The 17,973-nt window shown below is 53.2% G+C and overlaps 5 protein-coding genes across 5 annotated transcripts; 2 read left to right on the forward strand and 3 right to left on the reverse strand.

The window, feature by feature from the left end:
* Nucleotides 1–9: 9 nt before the first annotated feature.
* On the reverse strand, nt 10–3,496 carry HD553DRAFT_351578 (fungal-specific transcription factor domain-containing protein). Its single transcript, XM_046183623.1, has 11 exons — nt 3,326–3,496; nt 3,218–3,242; nt 3,115–3,148; nt 3,002–3,037; nt 2,550–2,937; nt 2,073–2,474; nt 1,452–1,997; nt 1,155–1,379; nt 1,086–1,092; nt 888–1,022; nt 10–819 (listed from the first exon to the last, which is right to left on the reverse strand). Exons 1-11 carry the CDS (start codon nt 3,407–3,409, stop codon nt 227–229), a joined length of 2,475 nt encoding a protein of 824 aa, XP_046034731.1. The 5' UTR covers nt 3,410–3,496; the 3' UTR covers nt 10–226.
* Nucleotides 3,497–3,988: 492 nt separating this feature from the next.
* HD553DRAFT_351579 (uncharacterized protein) lies at nt 3,989–7,362 on the forward strand. Its single transcript, XM_046183624.1, has 3 exons — nt 3,989–4,347; nt 4,483–4,832; nt 4,949–7,362. Exons 1-3 carry the CDS (start codon nt 4,072–4,074, stop codon nt 7,278–7,280), a joined length of 2,958 nt encoding a protein of 985 aa, XP_046034732.1. The 5' UTR covers nt 3,989–4,071; the 3' UTR covers nt 7,281–7,362.
* A 563-nt stretch (nt 7,363–7,925) lies between these two features.
* HD553DRAFT_315607 (uncharacterized protein) lies at nt 7,926–8,956 on the forward strand. The gene has a single exon (XM_046180513.1). It carries the CDS (start codon nt 8,021–8,023, stop codon nt 8,873–8,875), a length of 855 nt encoding a protein of 284 aa, XP_046034733.1. The 5' UTR covers nt 7,926–8,020; the 3' UTR covers nt 8,876–8,956.
* A 30-nt stretch (nt 8,957–8,986) lies between these two features.
* HD553DRAFT_275067 (uncharacterized protein) lies at nt 8,987–12,772 on the reverse strand (the record flags this gene model as incomplete). Its single annotated transcript, XM_046177889.1, has 14 exons — nt 8,987–9,219; nt 9,285–9,442; nt 9,507–9,844; nt 9,906–10,250; nt 10,310–10,674; nt 10,733–10,856; nt 10,922–11,055; nt 11,121–11,231; nt 11,298–11,573; nt 11,640–11,688; nt 11,747–12,029; nt 12,101–12,266; nt 12,339–12,372; nt 12,440–12,772. The coding sequence occupies 14 exons, from the start codon at nt 12,770–12,772 to the stop codon at nt 8,987–8,989; spliced, it is 2,949 nt and encodes a 982-aa protein (XP_046034734.1).
* Nucleotides 12,773–12,833: 61 nt separating this feature from the next.
* HD553DRAFT_274973 (uncharacterized protein) lies at nt 12,834–16,964 on the reverse strand (the record flags this gene model as incomplete). Its single annotated transcript, XM_046177884.1, has 11 exons — nt 12,834–12,978; nt 13,046–13,361; nt 13,430–13,702; nt 13,776–13,967; nt 14,033–14,374; nt 14,446–14,547; nt 14,662–15,015; nt 15,075–15,545; nt 15,616–15,667; nt 15,734–16,240; nt 16,308–16,964. 11 exons carry the CDS (start codon nt 16,962–16,964, stop codon nt 12,834–12,836), a joined length of 3,411 nt encoding a protein of 1,136 aa, XP_046034735.1.
* Between the last annotated feature and the right edge of the window lie 1,009 nt (nt 16,965–17,973).

A 17,973-nucleotide genomic window follows, 5' to 3' on the forward strand; every position in this document is an offset into this window, starting at 1 on the left:
AACAAATTCATTCATAACTCATGAACTCATGTCCATGATCGCTGATCGCAATGATATCTGATCGGAGGCAAATTCTGCTGCCGGTTGAATCATCCTCTACTCTCCTGATATAGCGCCCGACTCATATCGTACAGCAGCCCAGCGGACATGACAGCGTGGACAAATCGATAGGGTCCAGGCTCATGAACACACTTGACAAACGCTGATTTGTTGTTGTTTGGAACAATTACTGCCGACCCAGAGCTCCCAGCATCCATGATACCAGGAAATTACTCGCTTCGGTATCCTGACCCGGATTATCAAAGTCGAATCCTTGCAGCGGGGCCAGCGTGGTATTGGGCGTCTTTTGCCTCGGAAACGTTCCATTCGTCCTTGCCATCTCTGGGGTGGCGTGAAAGCTGTTGAAGGAAATGTCACTGAATCCGGTTGCTGGACTGAAGTCGACATAGTCTTGACCCTGCAGATCCATCGTAGCATTGGGTAACGCATCGTTCCAGTAGGCTGAGGGTAGTTGGAGTAGATCCGACGGCCAGGAATTTTGAGCGGTCTGATCTGCAAGTCGAATCCCTTCCTGAGCCTGTGCGAGTGCAGCAGCGGCGACGGCAGCGTGATCACTGCCCTGAGCCGTATTGTTGCTGTCGGACGAGGTGAGAAAGTCGATCGAAGCTGACGGCGCTAGCGTAGGCGCGGCTGGAGCTAGAGTGACATCGCCTCCAATCGAGTTTCGGTGGCCTACTGATACAGGCGGATCTGACCTGACCAATTGAGGTTGTTGTGTATTGGTCGTGTTTTCCGACAATTCGAGTCCTCCTTGGATCACTGTCGGTGGGAGACGCCGATCAATTTTCGTTTCAGGGCTCGCGAACCACAATGTCGGCAGGACCTACAGCCTTCGAAGAAGATCCTATGAGAACTCGCTGGCGGCCAAGATCTGCTCAAATCCCTCATCCACAAACAACATTGTGAAAAGTTCAGTTTGGCCCGGTTAGCCATTCCGACGTCTGGTAAGGACGAATTGTAGGCTAGAAGTGAGGGAGGCAATCAGCGCCCAGTAACCGGTATATGCGACAATTCAAGACTCGTACCATGGAACTATCAAAAACACAGAGAAGCGTAAGCATATGACTCGATCGAAGTGCAAGACGGCCACTCACCAATGCGGCCTGACTCAGCATATGGATCACATCACTACTGATCTGCTCCAACAGCTTGTTTCTCTCCAATACCTGCACCAGCGCGACGATCGATTCCGCCGCATTGGCACAGAGCAGATGACATTCCCCATAAAGTCCCGTCTGGCTCGCCCCGGTCGTCGGATTCGGGTCGGGCTTCAGGGAGATGAAGCGCGAGTGTAGCAAGATTACAGCAGAGTGATACCACTGTCGTTGGGACGACGATGAGGCTGTTTAGTGAAAGGTCAAAAGCGTCGTCAAATTCTAGACTAAACTCACCGCTAGATTGACGATCAGATGCGTAGGAGCCGGCCGTGGTATCGACACATCCACGTTCAACTGGTCAGGCAAATCCGCATACCAGTCCTCCAGCGCTTTCGCTAACGCGTCCTTTTTCCTCAAAGCCGACTCCATGCTCTTCTTCTGAAACTCTTCCTCTTCATCCTTCCCCGTTCCCGTAGACCGCTCGTACCGAGGTCCTTCTTCGTCGAGGTCGAGAATTTCTTCGACGATTACCCCGAGCTTGCAAGTCGTCTGAAAGGCGCTCAATAACCGACCCTGAGCGGGTTCGAAGACCGTCGCCGAGCCATACCGATCCGACTTTGTCCCGTCCTCATACCTTTCCCGATTCAGCGACCTCGAAGGCAAGAAAGCAGAAGCCGACGGTGGTGGCCATAATTCGTATTCGTCCGCTTCTGCCGAGGCGGGCAGGGGGGTCGTGGAACGCCTTGCATGAAGGAGGACAGGTCTTCCGGTCTCTTCTGCCAAGACCTTGTCGAGAATGTAGCAACACCACCAGACGCGTGAACGGAGCTCCTCGTCCGCCTGCAAAGTGGAATTGTCTCGTTAAGAGCCTCGTAATCTTCAGCGTGATTCTAGCACTCTGCGAGTCGAACTCACTTGACTCTGCTTTTTCCCCGTCGCCCCCGATCCCCACCCAACCCTCCTATGCAACCCCAACTCGAGGCACATCCCGCTCGCCATGCTAGCGTAAAGGTATGCCGACGCCTTGTCACCCATCCGGGTCTGTCGCAAGCTCATGAGAACATACGCCTGGCACAGAAAGATGTGGGACCGTTTCCCTCCTCCGGCCAGGTGATAAGCATGAGACGGGGTGATGGTCGTGAGCTTGTGTATGTGATGGAGAGCCGTCTGGAAGAGGGTGTCTGCAGTGGGAAGCGAGGGTGTGGCGGAGTTGATGGGTACGGAGATGACGCTGGCGATGGATAGCATACTATACAGTAACGCTGGGTGTGTTTGAGAGGGTACAAAGAGGGGTTTGTAGATGAGCGGCCAGATGTTCTGGTAACGAGCCAAATGCGCCATCAGCCAGCGTTTTCACGACCGTCCACCCGCCTGCAGACTCTCTCGACTCACATGAATATGCGTCCAGTATATCGTCAACAAGTACTCTTGTCCAGCCGCCGTCAATCCGGGCACACCTCTCGATCTCGGCTCATGCGCGATCCCCTGGCCAATCTTCGTCCCCGGTCCGAACCTCTCCTTCTCCTGTTCGGCCTGTTGAGCATCCTCCGGACCTCTGTTTTGATGTCTGTCAGGTCGCGTCCGGGTTGATGAACCTGCTGCTGATTCGAAAGCGTCCGGGTCGTTGTCCGAATATCTGGTCCTAGACGGCCCTTTGGGGGATTTTAATAGATGAGAGGTGGACGAGGAAGCCGTAGGAGGCTGAGGGAAAGGTGGATCATCCAAAGATGCTGAGTTTGTAGCTGTCCGGACTCTCGGTCGGAACCCTTTCGGTGGTCCGCTGTTCCGGCGAAACGAGTCAATGTCAGTGAAGAAGCTGCTAAGAGGGGATGTTTATAGCTCACCGTTTGACACCGGATTCGACATAGTTGCATTCGAAGCTGTTAAAAGAAGCGAGATCCACCTCTTAAGCTCTTGTATATGCGAGATCTCATGGGAGAGCATGCATGTAACGCACTCTTGGCTTTCGCATGCTCCACACCTCGGACTAGCTGAAATCGCAAGGAGAGGTCAGCTCGGTGAACATAGCAAAAGCGTCCTCCTGCAGCGTCTTGGCTCACCTCCATCGCATTTCGTCCTCTTTTTCTGATAGATTACAATTGAAAAGAGAATCATCTATCAACCGCTGTTTCCCGATCATCGTAGCTAAAGAATCGCGATCGACCCACTTGACAAGCCTGACATGCCAACTTGACTCGTTTCCTAGGCGGCTCGTCCCTATGTACCTCTGACGAATGGGGAGATTCCGACATTCTCCAGGCCGCTGCTGCTCGATGTTCCAGGTGAACTATATCTCGATCCGCCTTGAAGTCTATCACTGCCTAGGATCAGGCTCTAGCTTGCAACTTGGTGAGCGATATGATGATGAAGCAGCTGTTCGGCAGCCTCGAATCGCCCGACGTGATATGAAGTTGGTCGGAAGCAGATTCACGTCCGAAGGCAGGGGCGACGTTCATCCTCGGCAATACCCCCTCCCATCTAGGTCACTAATCGGACCGTCATGCGATCATAGACAGTGCCCGGCGGCAAGATATTTGACAGGATCATGATTACAGGCAGGGCCAGAGCCAGAGCCGAGGTTGTGTGACAATATCCATAGGGGTCGATTCCCTCCGGATCCGCCGATATCTGCTGCTGCTCGTGATCCGGATAAACCACTTGCTCGGGCTGCCAGATCACGTGATGTTACCGTTACGGCAATTCAATACGGCATCGTTGCGAACGCGTTCCCCTCCCTTCGCTCTTTGTCCCGCGAACGAGCGATCATGACGAGTTCGAGCTCTTGATGCATGATGCACGATGTCGACCTTCGGCCTGTTCGACCGCAGGGCCACGACGACTACCAACGGTACCTGTGCCAGACATGGTGCACCTCTCTTCTTGAACACCTACTGACAATCTGGATCTCACAACGATGGATCCCTCCGACCCAGCTCCGCTCGCGTTGACGACCGAAGAGCTCCTCCCCATCCTCGACCACCTCTCCACCTCCCGCTCACATACCGCCTCGGGATCACTGCTCGCCATCCATTCCCCGATCCCCCTAGCTCTGTTAGAGTCGACTTTGGACTTGTTGGCTCAGGTACAGATCGAGGATGAGAGGATGGACAGGCTGCAAAAGGTGGATGGCGAAAAGAGGGGGAAGAAGAGGGATACTTGGGGGTCTTTGGTCGGAATGATGCGGATGACGGTGAGTAGCGACTGTACTTCGAGCTGTTTTATCTCTTGGGATTTCGCTACCTCGGTGGTACGTGTATCGCCCAGCTGTACTGACTATAGCACCTACGTTGGTATACGCTTTCCCGGTACCTTACCAACTCTATAGCACTGCGCATCCCTCTTGATCCACCTAGCCTCTTCCTCAAAACCCGACGCAAGAACGGGTACGACCACCCACCGACCCCGTGCGGTCCAAGACTCCCTAGAAAGCCGGTTCAAGACGGCTATGAAACGACTCTTGCTCCCTCCGTCCACTCTGCATGCAAGCGACGGTAGTACCACCACACTTCCCAGCCTTGACATGGATAAGAATGGCACCGTGGATGCGGGATCAGCCTCATCGGCGACCAAGCCTCATCTGTACCAACACAAGACGAGTGCGGAAGAATGGGATTTCTTGAAATCAGAGGTTTATGAGAGGTACGAGCGGGTTTACGAGGTATGGTTGGAGACCGGGTGAGTCCATTTCTGGCTATGTTCGAACCTCGCATTTCACTTTGATACTAACTTTCCCATTTGGAAAACAAACATGCTCGACTGACTCTACAACCTGGTTGTCTCTCGCGATGCAGCAAATTCGACCGGACCGCTTTGGGCCAGAGCCCTTCTATACATAGGATGGCCAGTAGGTTGCAAAGATGGGTGAACGAGGTGATCCAGCGGGCAGAGGAAATAGCGGCGGGTTCGCAGGCGGACTCGGCATCACAGGCGCAAGTGCAGGTGTCGAAAGTAATGCCAACGCGACCAGAGCCTCGGCAAGCGGATTCAGCAAAGAATGATGCTCGAGACCGTCGGATGGATGACGAGATGGATATGGACGTCGAGCTGGACGTCGATCGACGTATCCCTAGGGTTGACAAGGGCAAGCAGCGTGAAGTGCAGATGACGAGCACTACGGAGAAGCGATCCGTCAGCAATATCCAGCCGACACCGGTTACTGTTGGTCGGCCAGCTAAACGTACTCTTAGTGAGAGACCGGAAAAAGAGGCTGAAGGGGATGCGGACCGGCTCAAGCGCCTGAAGAGGACTCTGAACGGGGGCAGGGAGCTGGCCTCAGCCACCTCCGGTACGCAGCGACTGGGCACACAAGAGATGGACGTAGGGCTAGAACCCCCTTTCAAGCAAGAACGACGGGAGGGATCGTCGGACTTGAATGCGGGTGTGCAGACGACGCAGGGCGGGAGGAGGCGGACGAGATTCTCAGTTCAGGGCGAGCAAGAGGCCCAGCTGGGAAGGCATTCGTCGCCCTTTCAATCCGAGAGCGGACGGAGACAATCGATACATACTGGTTCCCATTACTCGCCCCAGCAACAGCAAAACCTACCAGACGATTACCCGGCTGATCAACAACACTCGCTCTCATCCCATATGCCGCCTCGACCCCGCTCGAGTTTGCCTTTCCGCCCAGCGGAACGCGAGAGACGAGAACGTTCGATCTCGGTCCTTGTACCTGATTTACCGCCAGGGACGATACTCCGTGTCAACGAGCGGGGTATCGCAGAGCCATTGAAGGTAGAAGATGGGGAATTTGCTATGCAGGACGGTGGGTTCATGCAGGAAGATTACGAGGATCCATATCAGCATCAGCTTCGGGATCGGGACAACTATTATGACAGGAATCGGGATGATGGAAGCGCTATGGACGAGGATGAAATGGGTTGGAGGGGAGCAAGCCTTCTGGACGAAGATCTAGACGGTGATATGGACGTTCCCATAGATAACAGAGTCGACTTTGGGTCGGGACACATAGGCTACGAAGGTGCTCGACCTAGCGCTGGCCCTGCGTCTAGGCCGGAGGGATATCGATGGGTTCTTATACCGGACGAACCCGAGTACGAGCCTATCAATAGGAGGAGGTCATACGCTACTGCCGGACCGCCTCGCCAGTTTTATCCTCGAGACATGCGTCGGTCTGAAGTTGCACCGGCGTATTACCGCTCGAGATCGATTTCGAACCAGGAGCGTCGGTCTTTGCCCAACTGGGGACAAGACGCGAGGTACAGCCACGATGGACGACAGCCTGAAATCAGAAGGATATCAGTTCAGCCAACGTCGTCAGCAATGGCGAGGATGAGGTATGGCACGCCGGTTCCAGAAGGTTCACGGACGCATCAATCGATGCTTGGGAAAGACCCGAGGAGAAGGCATACGGATTTCGCTCGACCTCTGGCGGGGTCACCCCTAGCATCACTGTCATCACAAGCCGACGCCAGACAGACCGCGCCGAGAAGGAGGCAGGGTTACAGTCTCGGAGGCGCAGAGAGGAGGCTGCCTATTGACACTGAGGAAAGGACCTCGGCGCGACGCGAGGGAGTGCTGGCGGACTGGGTTGATAACAGTTTCGACGATGATTCCGCGTTTCATCCTCCACCCCAGGCTAGTGTACCTCTGCCTCGCTCACAAGAGGCGAACCGCGCTGGATTGGAGGGACAACACGCTCGACCTCCCATAGATTCCGATCTCGCGCCTGTCGCATCATCTCCCTCCCGCCCTACTCCCTCAATAGCCAACCGAAACTCTTCACCTGGCCTCGTGTATAGCCAAGCTCCCTTGTCGGACATTCAGAGGACCCAGGGCGGCTCCTCCACTGTTATTCAGCTACATCGCCCGTTCAACAACAACAAGGTTCTGCGTAACCCGCAGAACGCCAAGCGCGCTAGGCAGAGCACGGGTCTGCACACGGGCCGACCCGAGTTTCAGCTCGCTGGCGCCAACGAGCCTCAACCGGCTGGGTCAGCCTTACAGGCAAAAGATGCGACAGAAACAGTGGAGGTGGTTGCATCGGCCAGCAAGTCGGCTCGGCACAGGGAAAGGGAGAAGATAGTCGCGGCGAAGGAAGAGGCGAAGAGGAAAGCGAAGAAGCTGTTCAGTAATTCCGATGATGACGACGATAATGAGCTCTAATGATAGTTCTCTTGTTCTTTACTTCTTGTTTCGTGTTTATGGCTATAATAACGATGGTTATCCGTGATAGATTAGAACCTCTTGGCCATGCAAGTGGATATTTGTTCTACGTTCTCTTTGCTCGACTGCATAGGTATCGCGACTGTTTCCGCGTTGAATCCTCCAGGAGCAGGCGGTTCTACCAATCTGGCAACGACCCGAAGCGACAGCGCCTTCCCAGCGACTAACCTTGATGGGTAGAGTACGAGGTAGGGTCGAACAAGGTGACCGTCTTCAGGAGCCATACCCTTGGAATACAGGCGGACTCGGTCAGGACCGGCTGTTGAATGCATCAAGACGCATCGGTCTGGCTTGTATCAGGAAGGCCGCTGCGCTTTTGCCACTGCCATGTCTGGCGGCCGCTGTCAATCCTTGCCCTTGCCACGGTAAATGGGTAGCAACTTTATCCACCCGTTGTATCGCAGGTTGAAATGAGATAATCGTTCTTTCCATCTCCAACTTCTAGATCGTCGCTGTTGGCGACGCCAACTCACGGAGCCGTAATCGGAAGCAAATTCGATTCTGATTCGAGCCGAGAGCACAAAGAAAACAAAAGAGGGCGATCTGAATGATGCATGGTTATGGAATTATGGACAATCTGTAAGCAAGCAAGATCGACCATCAGCGTCAGGATAAACACCTCAAATACATATCATCTTGCAATTTGCAACTTGTGGTCGTAATACACCCCTTGGCAAGACATGTCTATGCTCGATCCTCCGACCGTTCCGACGAGCAAGGACTCTGCTCAATTGGCATTGCTACAACAAGCATCCAGCGTGGCTCAACAAGCCAGCCCTCAATTAGCAGCCCTTTATCGAGCTCGGGTTCGGCTGCTTTCGGATCTACCATCGGAGAGCACTCGAGGCTGGTGTTGTTCCACCTGCGGCAATTTGAGGGATGGCTACGGCTGGAAGCTCGTCCGCGGACAGAGAAAGAAGAAGTCTGCACCGAAGGAAAAGAGGATAAAGAATAGCCTGGCAGATGGGTCGGACGTGCTCGGGACCAACGCCGAGGCAGGTCCGAGCAAACCGTCTTTGGCTCAGAAAAACGTCCTGAAGGGGAAATGCAGTATATGTGGCACCGCCTTCAAATCGAAAGGATCGAAGAGCGAGGTCGTCGCTAGCTTCCCCTCAGCGAGATCGGCTGCCAGGCGAACGCGGTCGGGCGCCGGACAAGTCAATCCTGAAAGGGCGAGCGATGTTCTGGACTTGACGCCGTCTTCGGTCGTCCCTGTAGAGGTGGAGCTAGACCACTCGAGCCCTGCCAAGCCGCTCACGCCCAACCTCCTGCAAGCGTCGCCATCGCTGGCTCATATCCCAATATCCGATCCAACACCAGCGAGCTCTCCTCTTCCTCCTACTTCTCCATCATCTCTGCCATCCACCTCGACGCCATCGTCTAGGTCTGCTACACCTGTTGGAGGCGTACCGAAGGGGACGACAGGCAGGAAGAAGAAGAAATCGGGCTTGGCAAAGTTATTGGCCGATAGTGCGGCACGGAAGGAGCAGGAGCAACAGTCTCTGGGAGGCTTGTCTCGCTGGGGATTGAATTGAAGAGTTTGTACCCATGGCTCGATTGTGTATCATCGATCTTTTGGACTCGCTGTACAACTGTATTCAAGTACAACCAAGTTTATGCATGTAGACTTTACGCTCTACGTCCTCTCATCCTATCAGAGATCCTCTTCTCGAGTATACGCCCAACGGCTGAACCGAGCTTCTTCTCGAGCTGGACGCCGCCACAGAGCCTCGACGACTGCCAGGACCACCGATCACATCAACGGCCAATGCCAGGACGACCCGGCAGCCCGGACAGTATCGCAAGTTGAACCCGGTGATATGAACGGCATCCGCAGAGCAGAAACAGCCCCCACATCCTCCGCAGTACCTTCGCGGTTCTATAAAGGTTGTTCGACGGTGAGGATTCCTGCTGAGCATCCTTCTCGCGCCAGTCAAAGCTTACCAAGAAGTCCGAACGATCTGCCGCATCCCGCCATGCATGCAGAAACTGCAGTGTCCGATACGTTTCTGGCTCCTCCCTCGGGTAGTGACCATTGATACATCGTAGCTTTGCTCTTGGCGTCCGTCTTGCTCTTTGCAAAGCAGGCATACAGATTGTCCCTGGAAAACCCACAGGAAATTAACGAGGTCACTCCTTTGCGACTCGCACCCACTGAGCACTCACCCCATGAAATTGACGGCTGTAACAGGGCCGATATCGTCATTCGGGCCATTCAGCCTCTTTACCTCGTGAAGGGACCAAGGAGGTTCTCCGACGACGCCCGGAACGAGGCGCCACAGCGCGACACTGTTCCCGTAGCCCACCGCGAACAAGGGACCGTGCTTTGAGAACTCTTGCTCGTAAAAGGAGATGCCGCCATTGAAATCGGTTTGCGGCGTTGTCGCGTTTCCGCTCATGCTATAATTTTGTATCGGGGCCATCGGCGTACTAGCAGAAGCTATGTGAGCCCCGTTCAGGGTGAACAGGTGTATATGGCTGTCGCAAAGCAGTGCGATGTGACCCTGCAAGAGAAACGAACTTCAGCTCTTGAGAGTTCTCGGCCCAACCATCATACACACATACCGTTGCGTCGTCTACCGCCGCGAATCTAACGGGTTCAGACGGTTCGACGACGAGCCGTCGCACGAATTTGAACCGGTTGGTATCCCACACAATAGCAGATCCATCCTCGCTAGAACTGATGAGAACACTCCATGCTGAACTGGCGGTGAGGCGGTTTACCACGTCCTCATGACCTCGAAGAACTGCGATTGGCATCATCCTCGAAGTATCTGTCCATACCGAAACAGCGCTACCGCCTTTGATGCGCCATACTTTGAGTACGCCTTCGGGAGTCGCTGTGACGAAGCGCGTTGCTGACACAAAGACAGCCTCAACTGCCGGCGATTGTTCCGCAACACACATGACCTGTGTGTCAAGTAGTCATCAGTAGCCAATTGACGGTGTCTCGCTTAGCCGACACTAACTCTAGTCATTCCGAAATATCCACGGATCGATTGATCCGAAAAGCCGTAACGAAGGGAGCACGCAGGGATGTCAGGATGAAAGACCCGGCCGTGCGGTGCCATAACCGGAGGTACTTCCGGAGTCGGAGCATGACAGATGTCGTACCCTGGTGCTGACGATTCAGCCACAGGCAGCGCGCTTCGAATCAGCACAGCAAAGTGCTCATCTACTCCGAATCGTTGACCGATTGGCAGCGAAGATGAGACCCCATTCAGGAAACGGTGAGGATGACCGAGAGCGAAAATTTGATGAGGGGTCTGCCCGAAGTTATGGATAATCCCTACGGAGGCAGCGCGCTCGCCCTCATCACTGATAGCGTCCAAATCTAGTGATCAAATAGTTTGAGCTGCAGAAGACCTTTCGCACTATGTGATGAGACTGACCGACGGCATCTTTGTAGCTCAACGGGTGAAAGCAAGTGTACGAAGCTTCATCGTGCTGCTTGCAACCGAACGTCAGGTCGATCCACGAGGGCAAGTGGCGGGAGACGTAGTCTGATTCTAGAGCCTGCGAAAATAAGACTCAGTCGCTGTCAAAGTCATTGTTGCGAACCCAGGAGCAAGTCGACCGACCTCGCGATGACGGTGGATGAACAGCAGAGGATCATCTAGCGCCCAGCCAGGCAAGTCCACCGAGTCGACCTCTTCGTTTGAGATTTGCTTCCTGCCCATATCTAGACGGTTGATATTGTCCAGGAACAAAGGGCCTTGAGGAGGAGACAGCGTCTTTAGCTGCGGTAGCGAAGGCGAATCGGTGCTGAGCTGAACTCACTGTAAAAGAATTCCGGGATGAGTTCACGAACGTCCCCTCGATTCTCCTCTGATGCCGAACTCCAAGCCTTGGGAATGCTCGAGAACAGTCTATCTGCTAGATCAAAATTGCCTCCCTGCTCAACCGCCTCTTTGGTGAGTATTGCCCCAGTATCGTGAAGATCGCAAGAAACGATACTTGCCTGTAGCGTAAGAAACATGTCCGTAAAAGGCTCGAGCCGAATCAAGAACGAGCAGGTGATCATCGATGAGCTATAATGTGTTCCGAAGTGGAATGGCTTATCTCCAGCCATTCCACTCTGTTGATATCGCTCAATAGCAGCCTGGCGACGAGCTTCTGTCAAAGCACCCATCGGTAGCGAAAGATCGCGGAAGGAATTGGGGTTTGACAGATTCAAGATCTCGGAAGAGTAATCTTTCAGGATCCAGGGAAATACTGGATACTGTGTCACGTCTAGAGAAAGGTATATTAGCCCATGTGGTAAGAAAAAAAAGTGTTGATGAAGCAGTTCGGATTTACCATTTGGTGTCCGGTTTGCATACTGGTTCAAAATCTGGAGGTACGCAAACTGTATCGAAGTAGCTTCAGGTCAAGTCGCTTGAAGCTTATCGAACGACCGAGCTCACATTGCTTAGTTGGCGATTTTGCCATTGGCGCGTATAGCCATCGAGCTCTAGCGAAGCCCGGTCTATTGCCTTGGCCACCGTATCCAAGATCAAGTTGCCTATTGCTGATTGTTTCATTGTATTCGGGTCATTCTTGCTTCCTAGCCGATGCAGAGCAGCTTGCCTCTCCTTCTTGTTTCGGAAAACGACTAGGAAGTTGCGCTTATCGGCAAAGAAAAATTCTATCGCCACGTCCCTGAACAAAAAAGATCTCTTGTTCGATTCCACGACTTCCGCATACGTCCTAAGATGGCCCGCCGGATCACATACTTGGTCAGCCATCAGATGGACAGTGAGTTTCGATGTGTGACCTACCATCTGGACGTCTCCATTTCGTTGGTCTGGGCTTCGGCTATCTTTCCCGATGGGATGCTGAACATGTCGCGCGGCGCTTCCTCGCTACCGACCACCTCTCCTGTGTCCAGCCTGACCAGTCCATCGAGAACATACATGCATTTTCTTCCCAGGATAAGAAGCCCGGCTGCAGAGTCTGGCGAATTAGTCTTCCTCATGGCACGAGTTTCACTCTACTGCAGACAGGCACGACACTTACGTGCACCGTCAACCCCAATGGCACGGGAGATATTCTGTAAGCGCAATCGAAGTAGAATCATCAGTACGCGAAAAGGACGAGTCAACGCTTTTATGACCTACGAAACAATCCTCGATGGTATCGCCCGTCTGCAAAGCGTTCTCGATTCGACGCTGCTTGCTGTCGCCGCCGTTCTCGTCTGCCAGTTCGTCATCCACACTCTCTATGGGCAAAGGTGCTGTTTGAAGATCGCTGTCCATTCGCTCGCCGTCGACTGAAGGGCGCCTCGTGGCCTCACCCATCTGAGCTGCAAACGGGTCGTCCCCTTGAGGCTGCCCCATATGGGATGCTGCCGAGCTGAGTTCATCCTCACGTGGCACGGCCGTACGAAACGAGCGCGTGGGTGGCGCATTGACCTTCTCCGTTCGTTGCTGTACCACACGCTCAAGCTTCATCCTATCAGAAAACCAAGTCAGATACAGGATATGACATCTTTGGCAAAGACCAGCTGATTATCTACCTCTTTCGCAAGGGTCCTTCGGAGCCGTCGAGGCGCCACTGAACATTCTCGTTCGGCTCAGGCCATAGTCCACCATCCGATGTACTGATGGCACGCTGTTTAGGCCAGTCGTCATTCTCAACACGCTTCCAGTATTCCTTGCTGAAGGATGCCAAAAGGCGATCAGCTCCGGCAACACCTCTTTCGGCCTGACCCCTGTCGGACTTACTTATCGAGCGTAGTCTTCGCATACTTTGTCGATTCTGCTGCGATGATCGATTGCTTCCAGACGTTGTTCTTGTCTTTGCTTTCCGAGGGCCTCGCATCGCCTGTGAGGCGACGAATTAGGGGTATCTTGCGCGAAATGTAGCTCCGCTTCTTCTCGCCAGTGGTGGGTCGCCTGGTCAAGCGTTTCGGTGCGAGCCGATTGGATGAGTTTGAGGAAAGGAAAGATTTCGAGGACTTGATCGAAGCCGCCGAGCTGGAAAGAAGCGAGCTTGACAACATTTCTGTGCCCGATGTTGCTTTGACTTGTTCTCGCAAAGCTTCCAACTAACGTTCTATCTCAGATCAGCAGAAGAACGGATGCATGTTGGCGTTTGTCTCATATAACTTGCCTGCTCCTGTAAAACCGGCGGAAGGTCCGACAGATCTTGCATCAAGGACAGGGCCCAAGCGAGATTGTCCAGAACATCTTTCCGCTGCTCCAAAGCTGAGCCCGTACCATCTTCTAGCGTTGCGCTCAGAGATATGAATTCTGCTACGCTAGGGATGAGGTCCTCCAATAATTGGTTCGTGAAAAGATCTGGGTCACTCTGCAGAAGGCTGGCGATGTCCCGAAGCAGCTTGTTCAACTCTTCTCGTGGCTTGGCATCACTGGTATCGACTGTAGCTATGTCAACTTATGAGAACAGATCGAGCGGTATCTGTTCACGTACTGGATGTGAGCGCAGGCAGACATGGTGAAGAGCCAAACGCGACTGCGAGACCATCTGCTGTCTCTGTCCGTGCAGACCTTGGTCTCTTTCCAGATCTTTGCCAAATGTTGTCGAAAGAGTCGTTCAAAAGTCGACTCAGTGCATACATGACGCACGGGAATAGTCTGCCATTGGGTCGTTTGTCGCCTTGGCGAAATTTAACACATGCGATGACTAGAGCGCCAGGCTTCGTTAGTGGGCTGCCGCTTCGCATCGTTCTCGAATCAGTAAACGCGTACCTCGAGTTTGTATCTGCTCGTTCCAGAGACCGGGCAAAACGGAATCCAACAGAGCAAAGCCACCTTCTCCGTCAAATTTCCCTCGGAAGGATTCCCCGGATGCCGAACAGAGCATGGTAGTAATCATGTCGAGGCAAGGTCGGACGACATATCTGGCTGGGTTGTTGGATAGGAGGATGACCAGCACGCGGTGTACAGGCAGTGAGCTTTGCAGCTTATTCGACCGAGCGTCGTCGTGACAGAGCTCGGAAACGGCCTCCAGAAGCATCGCTGCAGGAGCTTGCGATTGAGTGGGTTGGTCCGGGAGAGTGATACCAAAGTCAAGTGGCGTTGTTTGCCCAGCTAGAGTGACGATTGTTCCTCAGACTTAAGTTCCTCCCTCGAAGTCAGACGGCAGCCCTCATCGCACTTACCAGGACATAGGGTCGATATCAAGTAAGCAAATAATGGCTTGATGCTGCCATTGCCCCGCGTTTCTGCTGTCAGCGCTCGATCCCCAACTTCGCGAATGCTCGCTTACGAGTCATCAGAAGACCAGTGGACAGCAAAGATAGTCTTGGCGGCGTCTGGTGTAGAACAACTATCAACATGGGCATAGCCCAGACAGGAGCACAATTGATCTGACGCACCGACAATCCTCGGTACCGCAGCCGAGTCAAAAGTATTCGCTTTGAGCGCATACATCAACATTCGAGTGATGCCAATCTTCCTGAAACATTTCAGTATATTGTATCTCTTGAATTTCGAATCCACGAGTAGATGTTGGAATTGTCGGCAGAAGAGTTCGACAACGTCCGTGCTCGCGCGAGACCAAAGATCGAGTCGCAGCGCGAGTGCCCTGTATGCCCCTGAATTGAGGATGGTAGCTGTTTCCGGCTTGTCGAAGTCAATCCCTATTGACATAAAAATTGTTCTCAAGACTGAAAGCGTAACATGGTCCTGCATCTTATTGCGCAGCAGTCCTGCCAAGCAATCGTAGCCGTCTATGCAGAGCAGGATATGACTCAGATCTTGAAACATTGTGTCAAAGACCTGAACTCACGCATTTTCTCGATCTCTTCCGAAGCCGCCCAGTCTTCTTTGACAGTATTGAACAATATAGAAATCGCGAGCTGCAATTGATTGGAACTGTTTGCTAACTCGACCAAGTGAAGTGCGGCAGGAGGTCCGCCAGCTATGTTGAAAGCTTGATCCAAAGACGAACCACGCATCCAGAAGACGCCGTCTGAAACGTTCGCCCGGCCTGATGCGGATGCGAGGCCTTTCGCTACCGTCGGCGCGGCTGCATTCATCACTTGATATTTGGTGGCTTCGCTCGACTCAAGTTTACGATGCGAAGACCTGACCACATTCTGGGCACCTAGAGAGAAGAGTATCGTGTCCTCCGATATCACTCGACCCTGCTTGATGCCCCGGATGAGATACGAATTTGAAGGCAGAGTGGTCCGGACCCCTTGTCGCGTCACCTTCGCTAGCTGCGAGAGATATATGTTGAGCGACGTGGCACCTTCGTCTGTAATTATGGTCGAACGCCTCATGCATATCAGATACCGAGTTACGATTCGGAAAGCACCTATACTTACAGGTCAAGAATCTCCCAAGCGGCTCCTGGAAATTGCCTTGATATCGAGGCCCCTGTGATCAAAGAGAGAGTTGGTTCGGCGTCGTTGCTCAAAGGAATAAAGATTCGATATGGCTTACCAAATGATGAAACAGTAAACCCAGATCGTCTCCGATGTATTCACGGAATAGGGTCGACTGGCCTAGATACCAAAGACTGCCTTCTAAGCCACGATATATAGCATCTCCTGCGAGTATAGGCTCTTGCGGATCCCGTTCCTGGCCAATAGAACATTCCATACTAGCTCCTTTCGATGGGTTGGGGTAGTCACATTTCAAAGGTCGACCGCACCGTTTACCATTGATAACTAGTTTGACCTCAGGCCCGCTGCCGTTTGTGGCTGTTGAGGGCGGCACTCTACCTCCGATGGCTATGTGAACCCAGCCTTGATGCGGTACCATATTATCACTGCCGGAAAAGACGACTTCATGCGGCTCGGTACCCTGAGCATGTTTCTCGGTCCTGTCCATCGCGAGGACTGCGACCTGAGAATCGGGCAGTATCCTGATCCTCAAGACAGTTTTAGAGCCTTCAGATGCATGTAATAGCACAACGGGAGCGCATAATTGCTCGATGTAGATCCAAGCCTGAATATGATATATCAGCGGCGTGTGCGTGTGAATGCTATGTTGGTATCTGGGTCTGGCGTCTCACCATGAAATAGAACCCGCTTTCTCTGGTCGGCCACTGTTGTAGCCCGGTCAAGGCCAACCGACCGCCATCGCCATTGAAACCAAAGAGGTCAGGCCATCTTTTCCCCATACCATGGCTAACGGCTTCAAGCATCTCGTCATCGAGCTGTCCAGCTGTCTCTCCCCCGATCGACAAGTCGTTCAGGTTTATTTGTAAAATAGGTTGGTCCAGTTTCCTACTCCTGGTTCGAGCGTGACCAGACGGTGACTGGCCCGATACGCTTGGAGTGGAATTGCCACTTGAATCCTGACCTGATTTGCCTGGTCTCCTGCGGATCGGCAGAGCCAAGGCAATGTTGTTTTCCCGGCGGAGCTGTTTGAAGAGTCTGAAACTCAATCGCGGATGCACTCCCGCTTCCAACAGTCTCCGTAACACTTTGAATAAGATCTTCCGCAATACCCCATCGGCGGCAGGGAGGAATGATGTCTGCCTCTTGTCCACAGCAGCTCCCGACCGAGAGGCTGCTCCAGCAGCAAACGGGTCTTGGGCGGCATCATAACTCCATCTGACACGCTTGCTGAGGCTTGACCTCCTAGCCTCGAGCTTTGAGGCTATCAAGTGCGACCTGGGAGGATATAGCCGATCCAATACGCATTCAACAAGTCCTCCTGCTCCCATGTTCTTGGTCACCTCGAACAGATTCATCCAGTTTGACTGGATGATGACCAGAAACAGCCTCCACAGCGTCTGCTCGAACACGACTAGATGATCTGGGAGGGAGAGATTGTCTCCTCCTTGACTCCGAGGCCAGGTTGCAATCTTCTTAATCGGTTCGTCAAACTTGGAGCGCTTGGAGCAGCTGTAGGGCAACGGTAGGATGTCGAAAACGCATGCCAGCAGTTGGGGATCCGAAACAGTCAAGTGGGAAGAAATCGGCAGTGGTGCCGGATATGCTTGTTTACTCTGCAGGGTTGCCGAGTTGAAAAGGCCGAGCAGGGATTGATCCTTGGACAACGCCTGAGATAGGAGGATTCCCAGGATCTGGTGATCTGGTAAAGCCTGTTCAGGTAATTGCTTGTATCCTTCAGATAAGGATTCCTTGCAGCAGATGGCTTTTTGAAAAGCTTTCGAATAGGCTTGCCATCCGAGGTGTTCCTAAAGAACCAATCTATCAGACTGCCGCTTATTCGCTAGCGAAACAGTCAGGCTCACATCAAACCAGCGCCGATTCCTCTCATCTCGCAATGCAAGTACCGTGACCTCGAGGGCAAGACGAAAGACGCTTATTTTATCCTCGTTCAGCATGCCATCTGCGGCAACAAGTTTCGCTTCAGGGCCTCCCCACCCATTGAAAGAGGACGATCCCGTTAACCTTCCCTGAAGTGTCTCCTTCCCTTTGACTGGGTCGACATCCGAGCTTCCGAACCCATTGTGGGCCCTGCTCTCGAATGGTTCATCAAGAGCGTCGTGGTGAGAGCATTCTCGAAATAGGTCATCTAATATCCCCTTGACTGTCAAGAACCCGTCGCCGCTGCGAAATAGCTGTAACCGAGCGGGTGGAACGGAACTCAGCAAGTTTGAGACCTTGTTCAATGTCTGACGGTAGAGGGAACAACTCAGTAATAGCCAGTATTGAAGGAGTCAGAGGGCGCTACACATACCTGAACTGTCATCTCCAGCTCTTCCT

The sequence above is a fragment of the Filobasidium floriforme genome, assembly GCF_021052385.1.
Source record: "Filobasidium floriforme strain CBS 6241 chromosome Unknown HD553scaffold_18, whole genome shotgun sequence".
Lineage (NCBI taxonomy): Eukaryota > Fungi > Basidiomycota > Tremellomycetes > Filobasidiales > Filobasidiaceae > Filobasidium > Filobasidium floriforme.